The 21,645-nt window shown below is 40.7% G+C and overlaps 1 protein-coding gene across 3 annotated transcripts in view; it reads right to left on the bottom strand.

Annotated features, from left to right (window-relative positions):
- DDX46 (DEAD-box helicase 46) overlaps window positions 1-21,645 on the bottom strand; it is a 71,428-nt gene that overhangs the window by 33,021 nt on the left and 16,762 nt on the right. For all 3 annotated transcript variants that reach the window (XR_008525744.2, XM_024247270.3, XM_024247271.3), the window contains exons 5-15: window positions 21,211-21,376; window positions 17,354-17,505; window positions 13,856-13,969; window positions 13,008-13,173; window positions 12,028-12,148; window positions 9,214-9,389; window positions 8,169-8,290; window positions 5,148-5,226; window positions 3,179-3,261; window positions 1,294-1,458; window positions 164-326 (exon numbers count right to left, since the gene is read on the bottom strand). Coding sequence is in view for 2 of the 3 variants with exons in the window: in XM_024247270.3 (XP_024103038.1) it covers window positions 164-326; window positions 1,294-1,458; window positions 3,179-3,261; window positions 5,148-5,226; window positions 8,169-8,290; window positions 9,214-9,389; window positions 12,028-12,148; window positions 13,008-13,173; window positions 13,856-13,969; window positions 17,354-17,505; window positions 21,211-21,376 (1,507 nt within the window). In the remaining variant the exon portion in view is untranslated. The remainder of the gene's footprint in view (window positions 1-163; window positions 327-1,293; window positions 1,459-3,178; window positions 3,262-5,147; window positions 5,227-8,168; window positions 8,291-9,213; window positions 9,390-12,027; window positions 12,149-13,007; window positions 13,174-13,855; window positions 13,970-17,353; window positions 17,506-21,210; window positions 21,377-21,645) is intronic.

Raw genomic sequence — 21,645 nt, 5'->3', positions numbered from 1 at the left:
TGGGGCAATAATAATCTTACTCCCACAAAGCACTTTTGAATAAAAACTGACATAAAATTTAGTTCTGAATTATAGAGAACAAAGTAAATATCATCGAGAACACGGCACAATGCTTGGCAAGTACTTAATAGATATTTTATGTGTGAATCAAGTGAATAATTACCTCCATGAAGAGACATGCAAGGATAAGATGCTCTCATTAAATCCTTAAGAAGACCATCAGCATGTTCCTGCTTATCCACAAATATAATGACAGATCCTGACTCTTGATAATGGCCTAGAAGCTCAAGTAACTTCAAGAATTTCTTTTCTTCTTCAATCACAATCTGAAAACACCATATTGTATCAAGTTAATGAAGTGAAAATGCAAATGGATCCCCTGGACAGAAATATTCATTTTATTTATGGTGAATGAATAAATGACAATATCTTGCTATATCTTTACCAAGGGCTAGGAAGATGTTGATTTTAATTGTAAACGATAAAAACTGTAAACTTTCAGGGTTTAACAGGCTTGCAAATGAGGGAAAATGATCATCTGTTCTCTCTGACTCTTAATTTCATATCCTAGTAACCAAGAAATAAAATAGGTATGTGACATTTCTTTTTCCTTTGTAGAGACAGGGGTCTCACTATATTGCCCAAGCTAGTCTCCATCTCCTGGCCTCAAGTGATCCTCCTACCATGGTCTCCCAAAATACTGGAATTACAGGCATGAGTCACCATGCCCATCTGGTATGTGACATTTCTATATATCAGCTCACCATTCACCACTCACCACTTTTGCTGACAGAAACTAAAACGACGTTTTATTTGTCTTTAAAGAGACAGGGCTCACTATGCCTAGGGTGCTATTCACAGATGTGCTCCAACTACGATCAGCACAAAAGTTTTGACCTGTTCTGTTTTTCTGCCCTGGACAGAATATCCCATTCTTTAGGCAATCTGGTGGTCCCCTGTTACCGGGAGGTCACCATACTGATGCTGAACTTAGTATGGACAAAGATAGGCATAGTGCACTACAGCCCAGAACTACAGGGACCGAAAAGCTGCGACTTCAGGCATGCACCACTGCACCCAGCAAAAAAAAAAAAAAAAAAAAAAGAGCATTTTAAATAGTTCCATGGAACAGCATAGTTAAGTTTATCTGGTAAAATACTGAAGGCTAGAGTAGCGGTATACGACTTCATTCTACAAATTACCTCGCCTACCTCACAAACAGTGATCCTAGAAGAATCACACATACCACCTAAGTATCAAGGAAACTGGGAATTTCCTAAAGATGTTACCCACCACTTGTTGCTCCACATCTGAGCAAACCACACTCCTGCCTCCAACTTGTACTTCAATAGGTTTACTCAGGATCCTGCGAGCCAAAGCCTCCATAGCTCTGGGGAAAGTAGCTGAAAACATAACCGTCTGTCGATCAGGACGAACATTATCCACGATGCGCATGACCTGAGAAAAAGAAAACATTACAAATAAATATGGTAAATATGGTCTTCAAAGCTTATGCAATGTTAAAACCAAGTAAAAGGAACTTTTGAGAACAACTGTCTCAGTTTTGCCACTCCCAGTCTCCCAATCTCAAGAAATGACAACTCCACACATGCTTAGGCCAAAAATCTAGGAGACATCTTTGATTAATCTCTGTCACTCATCTTACAACCAATCCATCAACAAATATACTGGTCTATCTTCAAATTATATCTAGGATACAACCAACTACCACTGTTTTCCTTCATTTATTCAACACATTTTTATTAAAGACCCATCTTGAACCAGTTACTGTTCTAAGTACTACGAAGATGCAATAAAAACAGACAAAAAGAGGAGGATTCTGGGAAGCTAGCAGAACGGGAATCACCAGGAATCTGTATCCACACCTAGACAACAATTGTGCTGGTAGAATCTGTCTGATGTAACCACTTTGGAACTCTGGAGTCTACAGAAGGTTTGCAACTTCCTGGGAAAAGCCTGGAAGATAAATTGTGGCTATTTTCTGCCATTTTCAGCTGGTAGCACAGTAGCAGTTAACCGTCCCCCACATATAGCCCCACAGCAGGCAGGCGTACACATGTTTCTGAAGCAAACTGTACAGAGCTTGCAAGAGCCAGGGTCGTCAAGAAGGACTCTGTCCTCCAAATATGGAGGATCTCTGCTCTGATTGCTACTTCTGATCACAGAGGTGAAGACAAAGAGACACCTGGCTGTTATTGTTGCATTCACACCCTGCAAACCACTACAAGCCCGGGCCTCTCAAGCTGAAGTGACTACCAGGGGATTTAAAATCTGATGCCCCTTCCTTCTGCCTTAATTTTTCTCCTTTTGACAGCCAAAAATGAAATACTAGGAGATTAAAAAACAAACGAATATCCAGAGAAAATTACAAAGTAACCACACATAGAGAATACCACAGGCTCAGAAAACACATGAGATGACCTTAAGTTTACACCTCAGGGCAATCCTTGCCAGACTGCCTACAACAATGAAAAACAAAAATAATAAACAATAACAGTAATAAAAAACAGTAAACTCTAGGGAAAGGGGAGAATCTGATTCCCAAGTTACCACATTACTAAATTCAAATGTTCAGTCTTCAGGCTGGGTGTGGTGGCTCAGGCCTGTAATCCCAGCACTTTGGGAGGTCAAGGCAGGCAGATCACTTGAGCTCAGGAGTTCGAGACCAGCCCAGCCAACATGGTGAAACCCTGTCTCTACTAAAAATACAAAAATTAGCCAGGCGTGGTGGCATGTGCCTATAATGCCAGCTGCTCAGGAGGGTGAGGCAGGAGAATCGCTTGAACCCAGGAGGCGGAGGTTACAGTGAGTGGTGATCGTTCTCCACTGCACTGCAGCCTGGGCGACAGAGCAAGACTCCATCTCAAAAAAAATAAAAATAAGGCTTAAGCTCTATTATTAAGCACTCCAATTCTAGTTTTATTGGTGTTGGTCTTAGATGGCTAAGAAATGCCGGTATAAATACCTCCTGAAGAAGTTTTATGAGGAATCTGAAACATAAATATGTACTTCAATACTGTATGTCCCCAGTCTTCTGTATTACCGTGCGACAGAAAAGTGTGTGTGTGAATTTCAAAAATCACATGAACATTTCATTCTCATGGAAGCTACAAAGTTATATTTACATTTCAAAACACTTAAGAAATGTAATAATTACCTGGGGTTCAAAACCCATGTCAAACATTCTGTCTGCTTCATCTAAAACAACATACGTCACTCTTCGAAGATTTGTGACCCGACCTAAGATGAAAAGATAAATAAAGACAAAAAGAAAACTAAAAATCAGTCACAATTCATTTTATGGCTACCAAGAACTTTTAAAAACTGTAAAGGAAACTAAAATGCCTGACTTAACCAGAGGGGTAAGTTAGGTATCTTTAAAAAGTGAAAAGAAAATTTGATCTACAATGTCTTAATCTAGTGGCAAATACTTTCTGACAATGGGTATATGAGGCCCTTTATTTTGTCAAACTCGTCTCTTGCATACCATCATAGGGCCTGAAGAACCTGTAAAATTCAGAAAACAGCCCTCTCCAAAACACATCATAAAACTAAGACTGAGATGAAGCATCGAGCCACATCAGCCATTATCTGACAGCATCACCTAGAAAAAAACATATTAGAGATTACAGCGTATGTGTGGAAAGCAAGTTCTAGTGCTAACTATTTTAGACACAGAAAATGTCTCTCTATATTATTTTATAACCTGCTTCCATATATTTAGAAGCTTCTTAAATGGGCATGTCAAACCCTTAGTGAGAAGCTATTTGACAGCATTAGGAAACTAACGTATCACACAAAAACTTTAAATACCAAAACACCTTACATAAATACATTTTCCATACAAAGATATAAATCCCAATTTTATTAAGTGAACCCACTGACTTAAATAAATGCAACTGGCTTCCTAACCAGTGAAAACAAAATACATACATAGGAAATTCCTTCTAAAATATTAACAGAAGCACTGCTATCAACTGTTGAATCAATCACCTGGCAAAAACACGTATAAAATAGTTATTTAAAAATAGACCACAATGACAGATAAGAGAAAAAGGTAAAATTAATCAAGATGAATTTCAGGAGGAGACTTAATCAATGCAGCATTGAGAAAAAAAAAAAAGGGGGATTATTTAATCAGCATTCAAACCAAAACTTTCCATATGCTAGACAAGCACAATGACTTCTCAATTTTGATGTCACTTTGCCAACTTCATGTACAATTAGAATTAGAAATTCAAGCAGAATACTACTAGAAACATGCACTAACTCAGTTTTTAATACTCTATTTATATACACACTAAATATTGCAATGGAAACCTCTGAGAGCATTTTCTTCAAAATATAAAAAGTGCCAAAAATAAGTGCTATCTAATATTTAAGTATTCCACACTAGCATTTGTAGCCCCAATTAGTTTTGCAAGGTTGGGAACAGCATTAAATTACCTACCTTTGATGGTTTAAGTCTCGGAAGCCCAGTTCTATAAATCTTGAAGGGCCTTTCTCCACAGAAGTTAAATAATGTCAACAGTTTAGTAAGAGTTTTGATAGGGAATAATTTAACAAAGCATAACATTTGAGCTACAAACATGCAATATTTACAAAAGATAAAATTTCTTGAAGCTGCAATATCTTAATTTATGTAGTATCGTAAGAAAATACTAGCTCATGTGGAGAAAAAGTCTAAATTTTGTAATAAAGAAAAGGCTACTACCCCACTCTTTTACTAAGCAAAGCCAGGCCAAAAATGGATTAAGAATCCAAGTTATGATCAGATGGAGTTACTTCTGAAAAAAAATTTTAAATTGCAAAAATATCATTAATGCTTATAATAATCAACTTGTTACAATTTTTTTTTTTTTTTTTTTGAGACAGAGTCTCACTCTGTCACCCAGGCTGGAGTACAGTGGTGTGATCTTGGCTCACTGCAAGCTCCGCCTCCCAGGTTCAAACTATTCTCCTGCCTCAGCCTCCAAAGTAGCTGGGACTACAGGCTACAAATTTTAAGATACTGCAGCTTTAAGAAGAAATATAGAAACCTTTTGTTGGTTTCTTGCATCTGTTTTAACAAAAAAATGTAAAGAATTCAAAAATAAAAGACACCAAAAAAAATACCCCTGACTTACCACTGTTAGCTGCTAACATGTCAATCATTCGACCGGGTGTGCAAACAATAATTTCAGCACCTCTTTTCAGCTCAGCAATCTAATAAAAAAGATGAAACTTTATAGTCTATCACTAATGCTTACTTAAACACTAAAAAATATTACATTTAGTTCTTGCTTAGTCTAATTAGAAAACTTCCAAGCTTCCTGCTTAATTATTTTGAATCTCGGGGCACTACTAAAGAAATAGCAACAACGTGACCACATAGTGCCATAAATTTGAAACAAATAAAAATTAGAGAATTTTGCAAATTTGATTTGCCACTATCCCTCAAAACCAAGAAAGGAACTTAAGAAAGCAGTTTAAAAAAAAAAAGTGATCATCTCTTGAGCCCAGGAGTTCAAGGTTGGAGTGAGCTATGATCACATCCTTGCACTCCAGCCTGAGCAAGAGCAAGAGCAAGACCCTGCCTCAGAAAAACAAATTTCTAAGTGACTACATAGACTGGTGTTTTTCAAATTGAGGGTTGCCACATTAGTGAATCATGAAATCATTTTAACAGTCATAATCAGCTTTTTTTTTTGAGACAGGGTCTCACTCTGTTGCCCAGGCTCTGTTGCCCAGTGCCACAGTGTCATCATAGCTCACTGCAGCCTAGATCCTGGGCTCAAGTGACCCTCCCATCTCAGCCCCTCCCCCCACCACCCCACACACCCTCCCAGTATCTAGGACTACAGGCACTCGCTAATTTATTTACTGTTTTAAGAGATGGGGTCTCACTACATTGCCCAGGCTGGTCTCAAACTCCTGGACTCAAGTGATTCTTCCATTTCAGCCTCCCAAAGTGCTGTGATGATTACAGGTATGAGCCATAGTGTTCAACCACAACCAGCATTTTTTAAATGAAATGGAATGGAAAATACCAGAAGTCCCTTAACATCATAAAACTTTTGTTTGGCATTTATATAAATACAACGTGCAGGCATGTACCATGTTATTTTTGTAAGTGTATTTCTACAAACTATAGTCATGAAAAATCATAAAGATAAACTTAGAAAATGAAGTAAGTTGAAGTAATTAAAATAGCACTGGAGTTAACAAAAGCAAATATTCTTGAAGTGTGTTCTTGTAACAATACTCCTAAGAAACAGTTTTGTAGTTAAGTTCAGAAAACGTCACTTAATTTATCCCATTTATCTAGCAACACAATATACATTAGCTTATTAAGAACTAAGAAGTCTTACAGGAAAGAAAGTGGTTTTAACTTTTTATACTCCAACATTTCCAAAACTTATCCAATCACAGAACCTACTTTTTTGCCTTCTTCTAGTTAAGCAAAATATCTGAAAACTATTTCACTCTTTAGAAGACAGCTGAAGGGCTGGTCACAGTGGCTCATGCCTATTACCTTTTGGAGGTGTTACAAAGGGAAGCCGAGGCAAGCAGATTGCTTGAGCCCAGGAATTCGAGACCAGCCTGGGCAACTTGGCAAAACCTCGTCTCTACAAAAAAATACAAAAACTAGCCAGGTGTGGTGGCATGCATCTGTGGTCCCAGCTACTCAGGAGGCTGAAGAGGGAGGATGGCTTGAGCCCAGGAGGTCAAGGATGCAGTGAGCCAAGATCACACCACCGCACTCCAGCCTGGGCAACAGAGTAAGACGCTGTCTCAAATAAAACACAACCAAAAAAAAAAAAAAGACAAAAAACCACCACCACCACCACCAACAAAACACCTCTGATATTAATGCATCCCAGTAATCACCATCACTTCTCCCGCCCGCCAAGATGGAGTCTTGCTCTGTCTCCCAGGCTGGAGTGCAGTGGCGTGATCTCAGCTTATTGCAACCTCCTCCTCCCAGGTTCAAGTGATTCTCCTGCCTCAGCCTACCGAGTAGCTGATATTACAAGCAGGCACCACCACGCCAGGCTAATTTCTGTGTTTTTAGTAGAGACGGGGGGTCTCGCCATGTTGGCTAGGCTGGTCTTGAGCTCCTGACCTCGTGAGCCACCCGCGTTGGCCTCTCAAAGTGCTGGGATTACAGGCGTGAGCCACCGTGCCTGGCCACCATCACTTTTTAAAGATGTCAGCATAGATTAGAGAAAACAAATGCTCAGAGATCAGAGACCTAGGTTCCAGGACAAACTTTAGAACGTATTAACCTAGTTGGTCAACTTAATAAATCTTTCTGAATATTTCCTCATATGTAAAATGAAAAAGAAAATCTGCCTTCTCAGGCAGGGGAAGAGGGAGGAGGGATAATCTATGTAAAAATGATTCAAAAATTCTAATATAGCATTAACATAATGTTCTTTTTTGCCACAACTATATTGGGTCATAATTAACAAAAATTATATATATTTAAGGTGTACAACATGTTTGATATACATATACACTCTGAAATAATGACCACAATCAAGCTAACATATCACCTCACATAGTTACCAATATTTTCTCTTGTGGTAAGAATATGTAAGATTGGTTGGGCGCAGTGGCTCACGCCTGTAATCCCAACACTTTGGGTGGCCGAGGCAGGAGGATCACCTGAGGTCAGGTGTTCAATACCAATCTGGCCAATACGGTGAAACCCTGTCTCTACTAAAAATACAAAAATTAGCCAGGCGTGGTGGCAGGCACCTGTAGTCCCAGCAACTTGGGAGGCTGAGGTAGGAGAATCGCTTGAACCGGGGAGGCAGAGGTTGCAGTGAGCCGAGATCGTGCCACTGTACTCCAGCCTGGGCGACAGAGCGAGACTCCATTTCAAAAAAAAAAAAAAAAAAAACATGATGTGAGATCTACTGGCTTAGCAAATTTTCAGCATACAATATAATATTAACTAGTCACCATGCTGTACATTACATCTCCAAAGGTATATTCATCCTGCATACAATAACTAATTCTTACTATTATTTTTATACTTCATTTTTTAAATGATTTTATAAGCAATCACTATTCAAAAAACTAAAAGTCACTCTTTTACTTTATTGAATCATCCAACTTGAGAAAAGAATGGAAAACATGAATGTTTCTTATATAACTACCTGCTCACTGATTCCTGTTCCTCCGTAAACACAGACCACTCTAAGTCCCAAAGTCTTGGAAAACTTCTTACACTCTTTAGTAATCTGTAAAGCCAGTTCTCGAGTTGGAGTCATGATGACAGCTGGAAGGATAAATACATCAGTAGCCTAACCACCAAAATTCTTACGGCTATGCTTTAAAGTGTTCAATTTAACCTTTACAATAAAGTTCAGATTGTTTCACCTAATTTTTGTTTTGTTATGCATCCCTGAAAACTATTTCAAAAGTTGTATAACAGCAGAGGTTGTGGGGAAGGATAAATATAAGCAGATTTTTAAAAACATGCTAAAAGAAGATAAATGACAGTTAAATGCCTCATCCAACCCTCAGGAAAATACTTGGTTCAAAAGAATGCAAATAGTTTTCTAATGCAAATCACAGAACAAAGAAAATCAAGTGACTCACTGTGCCACAGAAGCCATACTGCTGCTTCCAGAAACAACCTTGGTCTGAGGGGCACAGACAGAGGAGAGATATACTATGCCCCGTGTTCCTAAGAGAGAAGCTGAACAACTTTCCAAAACCCTACTCAACTTTCCAAGAGTTATCTCTGCCAAGATGAATCAAGAAACCAGAATCTAAACAAGTAATCTTGAATGAAGTGCTGGCATTATAGCCTGTTAAGGCCAAAAACTACCTAGGAAAATATGTTTCCCTAGCATATCTTCCATGTTGCTTTTATATATCCACTGATACTGGGCTAACAAACCTCAATATAAATAAACAGATAGATGCACAAGGAGTCTACCTGCCAAGTCAGAGTTTAAAAACTGAGCTGTGCCAGGAGAGGCTGTTTTTGTACTTCTGAGATGTCACTCCAGAGCTCTGAAGATTCTCACTCCACCTGCTGGTAAGGGGAAATCAGCCCCAAAGTGCCAAATTGATAAAGAAAATGTACATAAAGACACCTTCATTGTCATAATTAAGAACATTATAAACTATAAGGTCTTTCTGTTTGACAACAAAGCTGTTATTTGAAAAATAGTTTAATGAAAAGAATTGTACCTATTGGCCCCTCTCCTTCCTCTAATGACCTCTGATCCATGATGTGTCTAAACATGGGCAACAGAAAAGCAATGGTCTTTCCACTTCCTGTTTTGGCAATGCCAATCAAATCTCGTCCAGACATTATAGCAGGAATAGCTTGGGTTTGGATGGGCGTGGGCTTCTCATAGCCATGCCTTAAAAAGAAAACCAAAGGAAGAAAAGGTAAGAATTGAGATTGCTGGGCCCCAGACAGGTCCTATGTGTTCCCATAAAAATAAACTTCCAAAAGGTGGTATATATCATACAATAAAATACTATTTGGCAATAAAAAGGAATGAAGTACTAACATATTCTACAATATGGACTAACCTTTACAACATTATGTAAAGTGAAAAAGACCAGGCAGTAAAGACTATATATTGTTTGATCCCATTTACATGAAATGGTAGGAATAGCCAAATCTATTCTAGAGACAAAAAGATTAATGGTTGCCCAGGGGTGGCGAGAGGGAAGAAGACTGACTACTAATGGACAAAAGTTTCTTTTTGGGATAATGAAAAATTTAAAAATTAGGCAGGGCGCAGTGGTTCATGACTGAAATCCCAGCATTCTGGGAGACTGAGATGGGAGAATCATTTGGGGCCAGGAGTTGGAGACCAGCCTGGTCAACATAGCAACACCCCATCTCTTTTTTTAAATAAAAAAAAAAAAAAAAAAGGCTGGGGATGGTGGCTCATGCCTGTAATCCCAGTACTTTCAGAGGCCGCGGTGGGTGGATCATCTGAGGTAGAGAGTTCGAGACCACCCTCACGAACATGGAGAAACCCTGTCTCTACTAAAAATACAAAATTAGCTGGATGTGGTGGCACATGCCTGTAATCCCACCTACTTGGGAGGATGAGGCAGAAGAATCACTGAACCCAAGAGGCGGAGGTTGCAGTGAGCCAAGATCGAGCCACTGCACTCCAGCCTGGGCAACGAGAGTGAAACTCCATCTCAAAAAAAAAAAAGGCCGGGCATGGACGCTCACGCCTGTAATCCCAGCACTTTGGGAGGCTGAGGCGGGCGGATCACGAGGTCAGGAGTTTGAGGCCAGCCTGACTAACATGGTGAAACCCCGTCTCTACTAAAAATACAAAAATTAGCCAGGCGTGGTATGGCACACACCTGTAGTCCCAGCTACTTGGGAGGCTGAGGCAGGAGAATCACTTGACCCGGGAGGCGGAGGTTGCGGTGAGCCGAGATCATGCTACTGCACTCCAGCCTGGGCAACAGAGTGAGACTCTGTCTCAAAAAAATAAATAAATAAAATAAAATTTAAAAAAATTCAAAAAAATTTTCAAAAATTAGACTATTGTGATAGTTGCACAACTACAAAAATACACTGAAAACCATTAAGTTGGCCAGACGCGGTGGCTCACACCTGTAATCCCAGTACTCTGGGAGGCTGAGGCGGGTGAATCATGAGGTCAAGAGATCGAGACCATCCTGGCCAACATGGTGAAACCCCGTCTCTACTAAAAATACAAAAATTAGCCGGGCATGGTGGGGCGTTCCTGCAATCTCACTACTCAGGAGGCTGAGGTAGGAGAATCGCTTGAACCTGGGAGGCGAAGGCTGCAGTGAGCTGGGATTGCGCCACTGCACTCCAGCCTGGTGACAGAGTGAGACTCTGTCTAAAAGAAAAAAAAAAAAACCCGTAAGTTGCATAATTTTTTTTTTTTTTTTTTAAGACAGAGTCTCTCTCTGTCACCAGGCTGGCGTACAGTGGCATGATCTCAGCTCACTGCAACCTCCACCTCCCAGGTTCAAGCGATTCTGCTGCCTCAGCCTCCTGAGTAGCTGGGACTACAGGCATGCGCCACCACACCCAGCTAATTTTTTTATTTTTAGTAGAGACGGGGTTTCACCATGTCAGCCAGGATGGTCTCGATCTCTTAATCTCATGATCTGCCCCTCTTGGCTCTCAAAGTGCTGAGATTACAGGCGTGAACCACAGCATCCAGCCAAGTTGCATAATTTAACCAGCGCTTTGAGAGGCCAAAGTGGGGGGATCACTTGAAGTCAGGAGTTTGGACCAGCTTCACCAACATGACAAAACCCTGTCTCTATTAAAAATACAAAAATTGGGTGGGTGTGGTGGAGGGTACCTGTAATCCCAGCTACTTAAGAGGCTACGGCATGAGAATCGCTTGAACCTGGGATGCAGAGGTTGCAGTGAGATGATTGCAGTGAGATGATTGCAGTGAGAGGTTGCAGTGCATTGTGCCAATGCACGCCTGACGGACAGAGGCGGGAGGCTCTGTCTCAAAAAAGAAAAAAATAAATAAAAAATTAAAAAGGCCAGGCATGGTGGCTCATGCCCATAATCCCAGCACTTTGGGAGGCCGGGGCAGGCAGATCACCTGAGGTCAGGAGTTCAACGCCAGCCTGGCCAACATGGTGAAACCCTGTCTCTACTAAAAATATAAAAAAAATTAACCAGCTATGGTGGCACACACCTATAGTTCCAGCTACTCGGAAGGCTGAGGCAGGAGAATTGCTTGAGCCCGGGAGGCTGAGTTCACAGTGAGCACAGCGAGATTGCACCACTGCACTCCACCCTGGGCAACAGAGCAAGACTCTGTCTCAAAAAAAACCAAACAAACAAAAAAACAAAAACCAGTTGTATAATTTAAAGGGTAAATTTTGATATGTAAATTATCTCAATGAAAGTTTTTTAAAACGTAAGGTTTTTTTTAGAGTAAAAATGTAACTCAGGGAGACATTGGTGTGGAAGGACTATTTTGAGCAGCAAGACACGGAAAACATAAACAATCACCAACCACTTACTTTTTGAGGGAATTTAAGATCTTCATGGAAATTCCACACTGGACCCAGGATTTAATTGGTTTGGGGCAACCTTTTCCTTTAACTGTAATGCCCTCCATTTCCAATCGAAACACATTTACCTCTACAAAACAAAACCCAGATTAAAAGTTCTTAAATATTGTTCTATTGGTGTCTTCTACTTTTCAATTAGGCATAAGATTAACAAACTTTAACTCTTATGCCAGGCCCAGTGGCTCACACCTGTAATCCTAGCAGCTAGCACTTTGGGAGACAGACGCAGGCAGATCACTTGAACCCAGGACTTGAAGACCAACCTGGGCAACATGGTGAAACCCTGTCTCAACAAAAAGTACAAAAATTAGCTGGGTGTGGTGGCACATGCCTGTAGTCCCAGCTACTCGGGAGGCTGACATAGGAAGATCACCTGAGCCTGGGGTGGGAATGGGGGGTGTGGTAGGAAATCAAGGCTGCAGCGAGCCATGACTGCACCATTGCACTCCAGCCTCTAGCCTGGGCAATGGAGTGAGACCCTGTCTCAAAACAAAACAAAACAAAACAAAAAATTTTTTTTATTTTTGTATTTTTTTAGTAGAGACAGGGTTTCACCATATTGGCCAGGATGGTCTCAAAACTCTTGACCTCGTGATCTGCCCGCCTCGGCCTCCCAAAGTGCTGGGATTACAGGTGTGAGCCACTGTGCTCGGCCTAGTTTTTTGCATTTTAGTAGAGACAGGGTTTCACTGTATTGCCCAGGCTGGTCTCGAACTTCTGAGCTCAGACAATCCACCCACCTCGGCCTCCCAAAGTGCTTAGATTACAGGCGTGAGCCACCACAGCTAGCCAATTAATTTTTGATTCATTTTAAAAATATTTCCAAAACACCCTCCTTCATCAGACACTATCCACATTTCTCTTGAGCAATGTGAAATGTATCCTCTTCTGTTCCCTTATAACCAGTAAATGAAAAAATGGAATTTTACCTTCTTGAGACATTTTTGCTAGTTCTGGAACTTCAACATAGAAGTTTTTCCTAAATGGCTCATATTCAATTTTTCCATGATCAACTGGTTCTAGAAGCTTTCGCTGTTTTGTTTGATACCCTGTAAGGGCTGTCTGAAGATCAACTTCTTCCTCCTCTGAAGAATACTATAGTTTAAAAGAAAAAATTAAAGCGCTAAGTTCATTACTATTTTCCCCTTGTGGGAAGCAATACTCCTAGCTTTTCAAATCTTCCTCTCCTAGAAACTACTCTAATTTTTCTACTTTCTACGACACACTGTTTGACCCACAAGATTTTTATAGTGCTCCAGCACACTTAAACCTCATAATTTTAAAATCACCTCAAATAACGTATGTCACCTTGAATCAGAAACGTATCAAGCAGCTCCTGAAGAATTTTTCAACTTAGTTTTTTTTTCTTTGCCTTTAGAAGGTTAAAATGCCAATACAAAGCTAAAACAGTAATCATCACAGACAGCTCTAATAAGGTTTTGCTATTGTTTTTACTATATAAATCTTTACAATACGTGTTAATGGAAAGAAAGTTAATTCATTCTGTTACTCCATTTTTTTTCTCTCCATATTGTATGCCTGAAGTGAGCTGATGAGGGGCAGAAAGATCATACAGTTAGGAATGAAAGACATCAGAATGTTCCACTAAACAGATATTTAACTAGATACTATTATACTACTAAGAATAGCAAGAATGTCTCTCAATTCTGGGAATTTCTCCTAGCTCACACAAATGAAAAGCACATCTCCATGAATGCTTTCTAATAAATACTTCCAGGATAGTATCATAAACAAAGTCAAAATTAAGAAAAATCACCTCCATGGCATCCTGGTCATTCTCCATCAGCTCACCTTTCTTCTTATCAGAATCCACAACTGCTTTTTTGGTTGTCACAACAGTGACAACTTTTGTGACCGTTGGCCCAGACTTCTAAAATAAAGAACAAATATAGAATATTTTGCAAAGCTGAAACACAAGTTATATGACAGCTGAAGCACACAATAACTGACACAATTTCATCTTTAGTTTTTTTTCTTTTTTTAGTGACATGGTCTCAGTCACCCAGGCTTGAGTGGTGTGATAGTAGCTCACTGTAACCTCAAATTTCTGGGCTCAAGGATTCGTCCCATCAGTCCTCCTGAGTTGCTAGGACTACAAGGACATGTCACCAAACCCAGTTAATTTTGTTTGTTTTTTGGTAGAAAGAGTCATGCTATGTTGCCCAGGCTGGTCTTGAACTACTTGGCTCCAGTGATCCACCAGCCTCAGCCAACCAAAGTTCTGGGATTGCAGGTGTGAGCCAGGGCATTGAGCCAACTGAGTTATTAAATGAAAAGATAAACAATAGCCTGTTTTTCTCATTAATTTGTATAAAATTTTAAGCATAATATAATTATATTTTATAATACATCCATTTATCATTTACTGTATTATAAATAATTTTATATAATATACTTATACATACTTTATTCATTTATTTATTCAGATAAAGTTTTGCTCTTGTCACCCAGGCTGGAGTGCAATGGCATGATTTCAGCTCACTGTAACCTCTGCCTCCTGGATTCAAGCAATTCTCCTGCCTCAGCCTCCCCAGGAGCTGGGATTACAGGCACCCGCCACTATGTCCGGCTAATTTTTGTATCTTTAGTAGAAACAGGGTTTCATCATGTTGGCAGGCTGGTCTCGAACTCCTTACCTCAGGTAATCCACCCACCTCAGCCCCTGCAAAAGTGCTGAGATTACAGGCGTGAGTCAGCACACTCAGGCAATTATATATATATATATTATAATAATATATGTAAATATATATATAATATATACATATACACACACATATATACACATATATACACACATACACATATACATACACACATATACATATACATATATACATATACATATATACACACACACACACATATATATATATTTTTTTTTTCAGACTGAGTCTTATTCTGTCTCCCAGGTTGGAGTACAGTGGTGTGATCTAGGCTAACTGCTCCCAGTTCAAGCTACTCCCCTGCCTCAGCCTCCCAAGTAGCTGGGATTAGAGGTGTCTGCCATCACACCCAGCTAATTCTTGTATTTTTAGTAGAGATGGCATTTTGCCATGTTGGCCAGGCTGATCTCTAACTCCTGACCTCAGGTGATCCATCTGCCTCGGCCTCCCAAAATGTTGGGATTATAGGCATGAGCCACCGCATCCGGCATGATTATGTATTTTTAAACTACTACTAGGCTAGGTACAGTGGCTCATGTCTGTAATCCCAGCACTTTGGGAGGCCAACACAGGAAGATCACTTGAGTCCAGGAGTTCGAGACCAGCCTGGGTAACACAGTGAGATTCCATCTCTATAAACAATTAGCCAGGTGTGGTGGTACATGCCTGTAGTCCTAACTACTAAGAAGGCTGAAGCAGAACGATCGCTTCAGCCCAGGAGTATGAGGTATGATCATGCCACTGCACTCCAGCCTGGGTAACACAGCGAGACCCTGTCTCTAAAAAACATTTTCTTAAATAAAAAATAAAAAAAGGCTGAGTGTGGTGGCTCACGCTTGTAATTCCAGCACTTTGGGAGGCCAAGGCGGACAGATAATTTGAGGTCAGGAGTTCAAAGCCAGCATGGCCAACATGGTGAAACCCTGTCTCCACTAAAAATACAAAAATTAGCCAGGCATGGTGGTGGGCGCCTGTAATCCCAGCTACTCGGGAGGCTGAGGTAGGAGAATCACTTGAACCTGGGAAGCAAGCGTGCAGTAAGCAGAGATAGTGCCACTGCACTCCAGCCTGGGCAACAGAGCAAGACTCCATCCCAAAAAAAATAAAATAGGGCAGGCGCAGTGGCTAATGCCTGTAATCCCAGCATGTTGGGAGGCCAAGGCAGGTGGATCACCTGAGGTCAGGAGTTCAAGACCAGCCTGGCCAACATGGTGAAACCTCGTCTCCACTAAAAATACAAAAATTAGCTGGGCCTGGTGGCAAGGGCCTGTAATCCCAACTACTCAGGAAGCTGAGGCAGAAGAATCACTTGAACCCAGGAGGCGGAGGTTGCAGTGAGCCGAGATTACACCACTGCACTCCAGCCTAGGCAACAAAGGCGACACTCCATCTCAAAAAAATAAATTAAAATAATATAAAATAAAATAAAATTAGGCTGGGCACGGTGGTTCACACCTGTAATCCCAGTACTTTGGGAGGCCGAGGCAGGAGGATCACCTGAGGTCGGGAGTTCGAGACCAGCCTGACCAACATGGTGAAACCCGGTCTCTACTAAAAATACAAAATTTAGCCGGGCGTAGTGGCAGGCGCCTGTAATCCCAGCTACTTGGGAGGCTGAGGCAAGAGAATCGCTTGAACTCGGGAGGTGGCGGTTGCAGTGAGCCAAGATTGCGCCACTGCACTCCAGCTTGGGCAATAGAGCGAGACTCTATCTCAGAAATAAATAAATAAATAAATAAATAAAATAAAACAAAATACTACTAAATGGTATTTTCCAATCACTAGGCAAGCCAGGGGCTTGTACTGGGAGCCTGAATAAATCAACAAATAAAACAGGTAAAAGTCACTGCCCTGCCCTTAGAGTGCTTACATTTTAGAAGGGAGAAGGGACATACTGTAAACACAAAAAAATTATATAATTTGTCAAAATGTAATAAATGCTATGAAAAAGAGGAAAAATAGAATAAAGTGAGGGGCATCAAGGGTATCAAAGACACAGTTGGGCATGGTGGCTTATGCCTGTAATCCAAGTATTTTGGGAGGCCGAGGCAGGTGGATCACTTGAGGCCAGGAATTCGAGACCAGTGTGAGCAACATGGTAAAACCTCATCTCTACCAAAATACAAAAATTAGCCAGGCGTGGTGGTGCACACATGTAGTTCCAGCTACTTGGGAGGCTGAGGTAGGTAGACTGCATGGGCCTGGGAGGTGGAGGATGCAATAAGCCAAGATCACACCACTGCACTCTAGCCTGGGCAAGAGAGAGACTCTGTATCAAAAAAAAAAGAAAAAAAAAGAGTATCAAAGACAGGAGTGCTAGAGAAGTCTCCAGAGAACTTATTAAAAAGGTTAATATGTAAGCAAAGATATTAAACAAAGTTGATGGTGTTAAAAGAGTGACTTTTGAAAGAACACTTATAGCTAAAATTCACCAGTATCTCTGGTACTTAGAAAAAGTACTGCCATCTCTCAGATGAGGAGAAAGAAAACTGTTAGCTTTATAAAGTCATGCAAATCAGTAGGACAATGCAATGGAGAACTCAAGTTACCCAAGAGGAAACAGAAATCTTTAAAAATAAGAAATTCCATACCTTTTCATTTCCCCCACCACCTTTTACACTTCTCATGTTAAATTTTTTTACTTCCTCTTTCACTTCTTCCATGTAAGCATCTAATGGATCTAACTCCTCACCCTCCATTTCATTTCCCTCCTTTTCAGCTTCTGCAGGATCATCTTCATCATCTAAAATACCAGAATACACATTCTTTAAACATCTGTTTCAAAATGCAGTATTTCACAATCAGACCACACCCCACCTCTCTAACCTTTTCTCCCACTGCCCAAACACCACTTTTCCAATTACTCCAGCCATCCAGCAGTTCAAATGCTCACATTCTGAGGTTTTTCCATTTTTACATGAAGCATGTATTACTTCTGAATATTAACAATGACAAAATAAATATGAATAAAACATAAATTGGTTGTAAAAGGGTCAAAAGATTAATTATGCCAAAAAAGGTGATCTCCAATAATAGATTTTACAGCTATACAGCTGGATGCAGAACTACAAACTTTCTCTGCTAAATGACTTTTTTTTTGAGATGGAGTCTCGCTCTGTCACCCAGGCTGGAGTACAGTGGCGCAATCTCGGCTCACTGCAAGCTCCGCCTCCCACGTTCCCAGGTTCACACCGTTCTCTTGCCTCAGCCTGACAAGTAACCAGGACTACAGGTGCTCGCCACCATGCCGGCTAATTTTTTGTATTTTTAGTAGAGACGGGGTTTCACCACGTGAGCCAGGATGGTCTCTAACTCCTGACCTCGTGATCCACCCGCCTCGGCCTCCCAAAGTGCTGGGATTACAGGCGTGAGCCACCACGCTTGGCCTTTTTTTTTTTTTTGAGACAGAGTCTCGCTCTGTCACCCAGGCTGGAGTGCAGTGTCGTGATCTCAGCTTACTGCAACCTCTGCATCCTGGGTTCAAGCAATTCTCTTGCCTCAGCCTCCTGAGTAGCTGGGATTACAGGCGCGCGCCACCATACTCAGCTAATTTTTTTGTTTAGTAGAGATGGGGTTTCACCATGTTTGTCAGGCTGGTCTTGAACTCCTGACCTTGTGATCCACCCACCTCAGCCTCCCAAAATGTTGGGATTACAGGCGTGAGCTACTGCGCCCAGCTAAATGACATTTTCAATTACAGTTGATCCCTGAACAACATAGGTTTGAACTGCGTGGGTCCACATGGAAATAAATTTTCTTCCACCTTTGCCACCCCAGAGACAAGACCAACTCCTCCTCCTCTTCTTCCTTCTCAGCCTACTCAATGCGAAGACGACAAGGATGAAGACCTTTAAGATGATCTACTTCAACTTAATGGACAGTAAGTATATTTTCTCTTTCTCGTAATTCTTTTTTTTTTTTTCGAGACAGTCTCGCTCTGTTGCCAGGCTGGAGTGCAGTGGCACCATCTCGGCTCACTGATGGCAACCTCCACCTTCCAGGTTCAAGCGAGTCTTCTGCCTCAGCCTCCCGAGTAGCTGGGACTACAGGTGTGTGCCACCACACCAAGCTAATTTTTGTATTTTTAGTAGAGACGGAGTTTCACCATGTTGGCCAGGATGATCTTGATCTCTTGACCTTGTGAACCACCTGCCTTGGCCTCCCAAAGTGCTGGGATTACAGGCATGCACCAGCGTGCCCAGCCTCTAATTCTCTTAATAACATTCTTTTCTCCAGCTTACCATATTAAAAGAATACAGTATTCAATACACAAAGCATACAAAGTATGTGTTATTCAACTGTTCATGTTATTGGTGAACAGTAAGCAGGTAATGCTTAGTTTCTGGGGAGTAAAAAGTTATATATGGATATTTCACTGTGTGGGGGTTGGTGTGCTTAGCTACCAAGTTGTTCAAGGGTCAACTGTATTTTTCTTTCAATCACAGAAGACAGCATATCTCAGCTACGTAAAAAAGATTAGATTGTCTAGAATTAAGACATCATGACTACTTGGCTGGGCATGATGGCTCACACTTGTAATTCCACTGCTTTGGGAGGCCGAGGCAGGCGGATCATGAGGTCAGGCGTTTGAGACTAGCCTGGCCAACATAGTGAAACCCCATCTCTACTAAAGATAGGCCAAGGCGGGAGGATCACAAGGTTAGGAGTTCAACACCCACCTGGCCAATGTAGTGAAACTTCGTCTCTACTAAAAATACAAAAAAATTAGCTGGGCGTGGTGGTGTACACCTGTAATCCCAGCTACTCAGGAGGCTGAGGCAGAGAATTTCTTGAACCCAGGAGGCGGAGGTTGCAGTGAGCCGAGATCATGGCACTGCACTCAAGCATGGGCAATAGAGCAAAAAAAAAAGACGTCATGACTACTTATAGATAGAATCTATTTAAACCATTCTTTGTAACTTTCCCAGACAATGGACCTAAATCCCATTTTCCTATAAAATTCTACAATCTTCTACTTTACTAAAATCTCAAAAGTCAAAATCAGATGTGAAGGGAAATGTTTGCATCCTAAATTATGAAATATCAGCAGCCAGGCACAGTGGCTCCTGCCTGTAATCCCAGCACTGAGAAAGGTCAAAGCAGCAGGCTCTCTTGACCCCAGGAGCTCAAGACTAGCTGGGTAACATATTGAGACACTGGCTCTTCAAAAAATGACAAAATTAGCTGGGCATGGTGACTCACGCCTGTAATCCCAGCACTTTGGGAGGCCAAAGTGGGAGGATCACCTGAGGTCAGGAGTTCAAGACCGGCCTGGCCAACATAGCAAAACCCCACCTGTACTAAAAACACAAAAATTATCCAGGCATGGTGGCAGATGCCTGTAATCCCGGCTACTTGAAAAGCTGAGGCGCAACAGAATAGCTTGAACCTGGGAGGCGGAGACTGCAGTGCCACCTGGGTGACAGAGCAAGACTCTGTCAAAAAAGAAAAAAGAAAAAGACAAAATTAGCCAGGCATGGTGGCTACTCTGGAAGCTGAGGCAGAAAAAATCACTTAAGCCCAGGAGGTCGAGGCTGCAGTGAACTATGACTGTGCCACTGCACTCCAGCCTAGGCAACAGAATGAAACTCTATCTCCAAAAACATAAAATAGAAAAGAAAAATCAGAGGAGGCACTTGAAAGCATGCCCTTAATTTACTCTCCTTACTAACGTTCACATTGGTATATTAAAGAGCTATTTACTGGCTATGTCCAATAACACTCAACGATTCATTCTAAAGTAAAATCAGTGATGCTTACTAAACACAATTCTATATTTCAAATTACAATATAAATATTAAAAGGAGCTTTTATAATCTCAATTCCACTTCTGGGTATATACTTCACAGAACTCAATACAGAGACTCAAACAGATTTTTATACACCAATGGTCACAGGAGCATTACTCACAATAACAAAAGGGTGGAAACAACCAAATTAACCAACGGCAGGTGAATGAACAAACAAAACTTGGCATATATATACAGTGAAATATTATTCAGCCATATAAAGAAAGGAAATTCCAACATGCTACAACATACATGCACCTTGAAGACATTATGCTAAGTGAAACAAGCCAGACACAAAAAGACAAATATTTATTATTATGATTCCACTTATGTGAGGTAGCTACACTAAACAAATTCAGAGACAGAAAATAGAGCAAAGGTCACAAGAAGTAGCGAGAAAAGGTGTCATGGAGTTATTTAAAAGGTGCAGAATTTCTGCATGGAATGACGAAAAAGTCATGGAAACAGACAGTGGTAACGACTGCATAACACTGCAAATGTATTTATCACTGAATTGAAACCTGAAAATGATGAAAATGGTAAATAGCATACCATGCATAGTTTTCAACGATAAAAAAGATTAAAAACCCCTTATGAAATATTATTCATATAATATTCTACATGAGGTGTTATACAGGCTATTAGGCTAAAAAATATACCATCATCGTCCTCTAAACTCCACTTTTTCCCTTGTTTCATCTCTTCGATTTCCTTTTTCAGTTCTCCTATGTTTTCCATAGCCTTTTTACGTTGCTCTTCTCGCCATTTTTCTACTCTTTCTTTTCGCTTTCTCATTTCTTCTTCCAGCTTATTCTGGTCAAAGTTCTTGGGGGAATAAAAGAAAGAAAAAGATGGGGGAAAATAAAAAGCAAAACCAAATTTAATAATTTTGCTCCAAGTGACATTCCAGTAAGTTCTTCAAAGTATAAAGAAGGGGAAAAAAGGCATATATACAAACTCCTCAGGGTAGACTTAGATCACACACCTTTATAAATATACACACAAATATATTACCAAAATGAAATCACAAAAAAAGCATCTTCAAATAAGAAAGCCAAAAGATAGATTTCAAACACCATAAATTAATCTCATTT

The sequence above is a fragment of the Pongo abelii genome, chromosome 4 (assembly GCF_028885655.2).
Source record: "Pongo abelii isolate AG06213 chromosome 4, NHGRI_mPonAbe1-v2.0_pri, whole genome shotgun sequence".
NCBI lineage: Eukaryota > Metazoa > Chordata > Mammalia > Primates > Hominidae > Pongo > Pongo abelii.
Note: the sequence above shows the minus strand (reverse complement) of the source record. Positions and strands in the feature narration are given on the sequence as shown.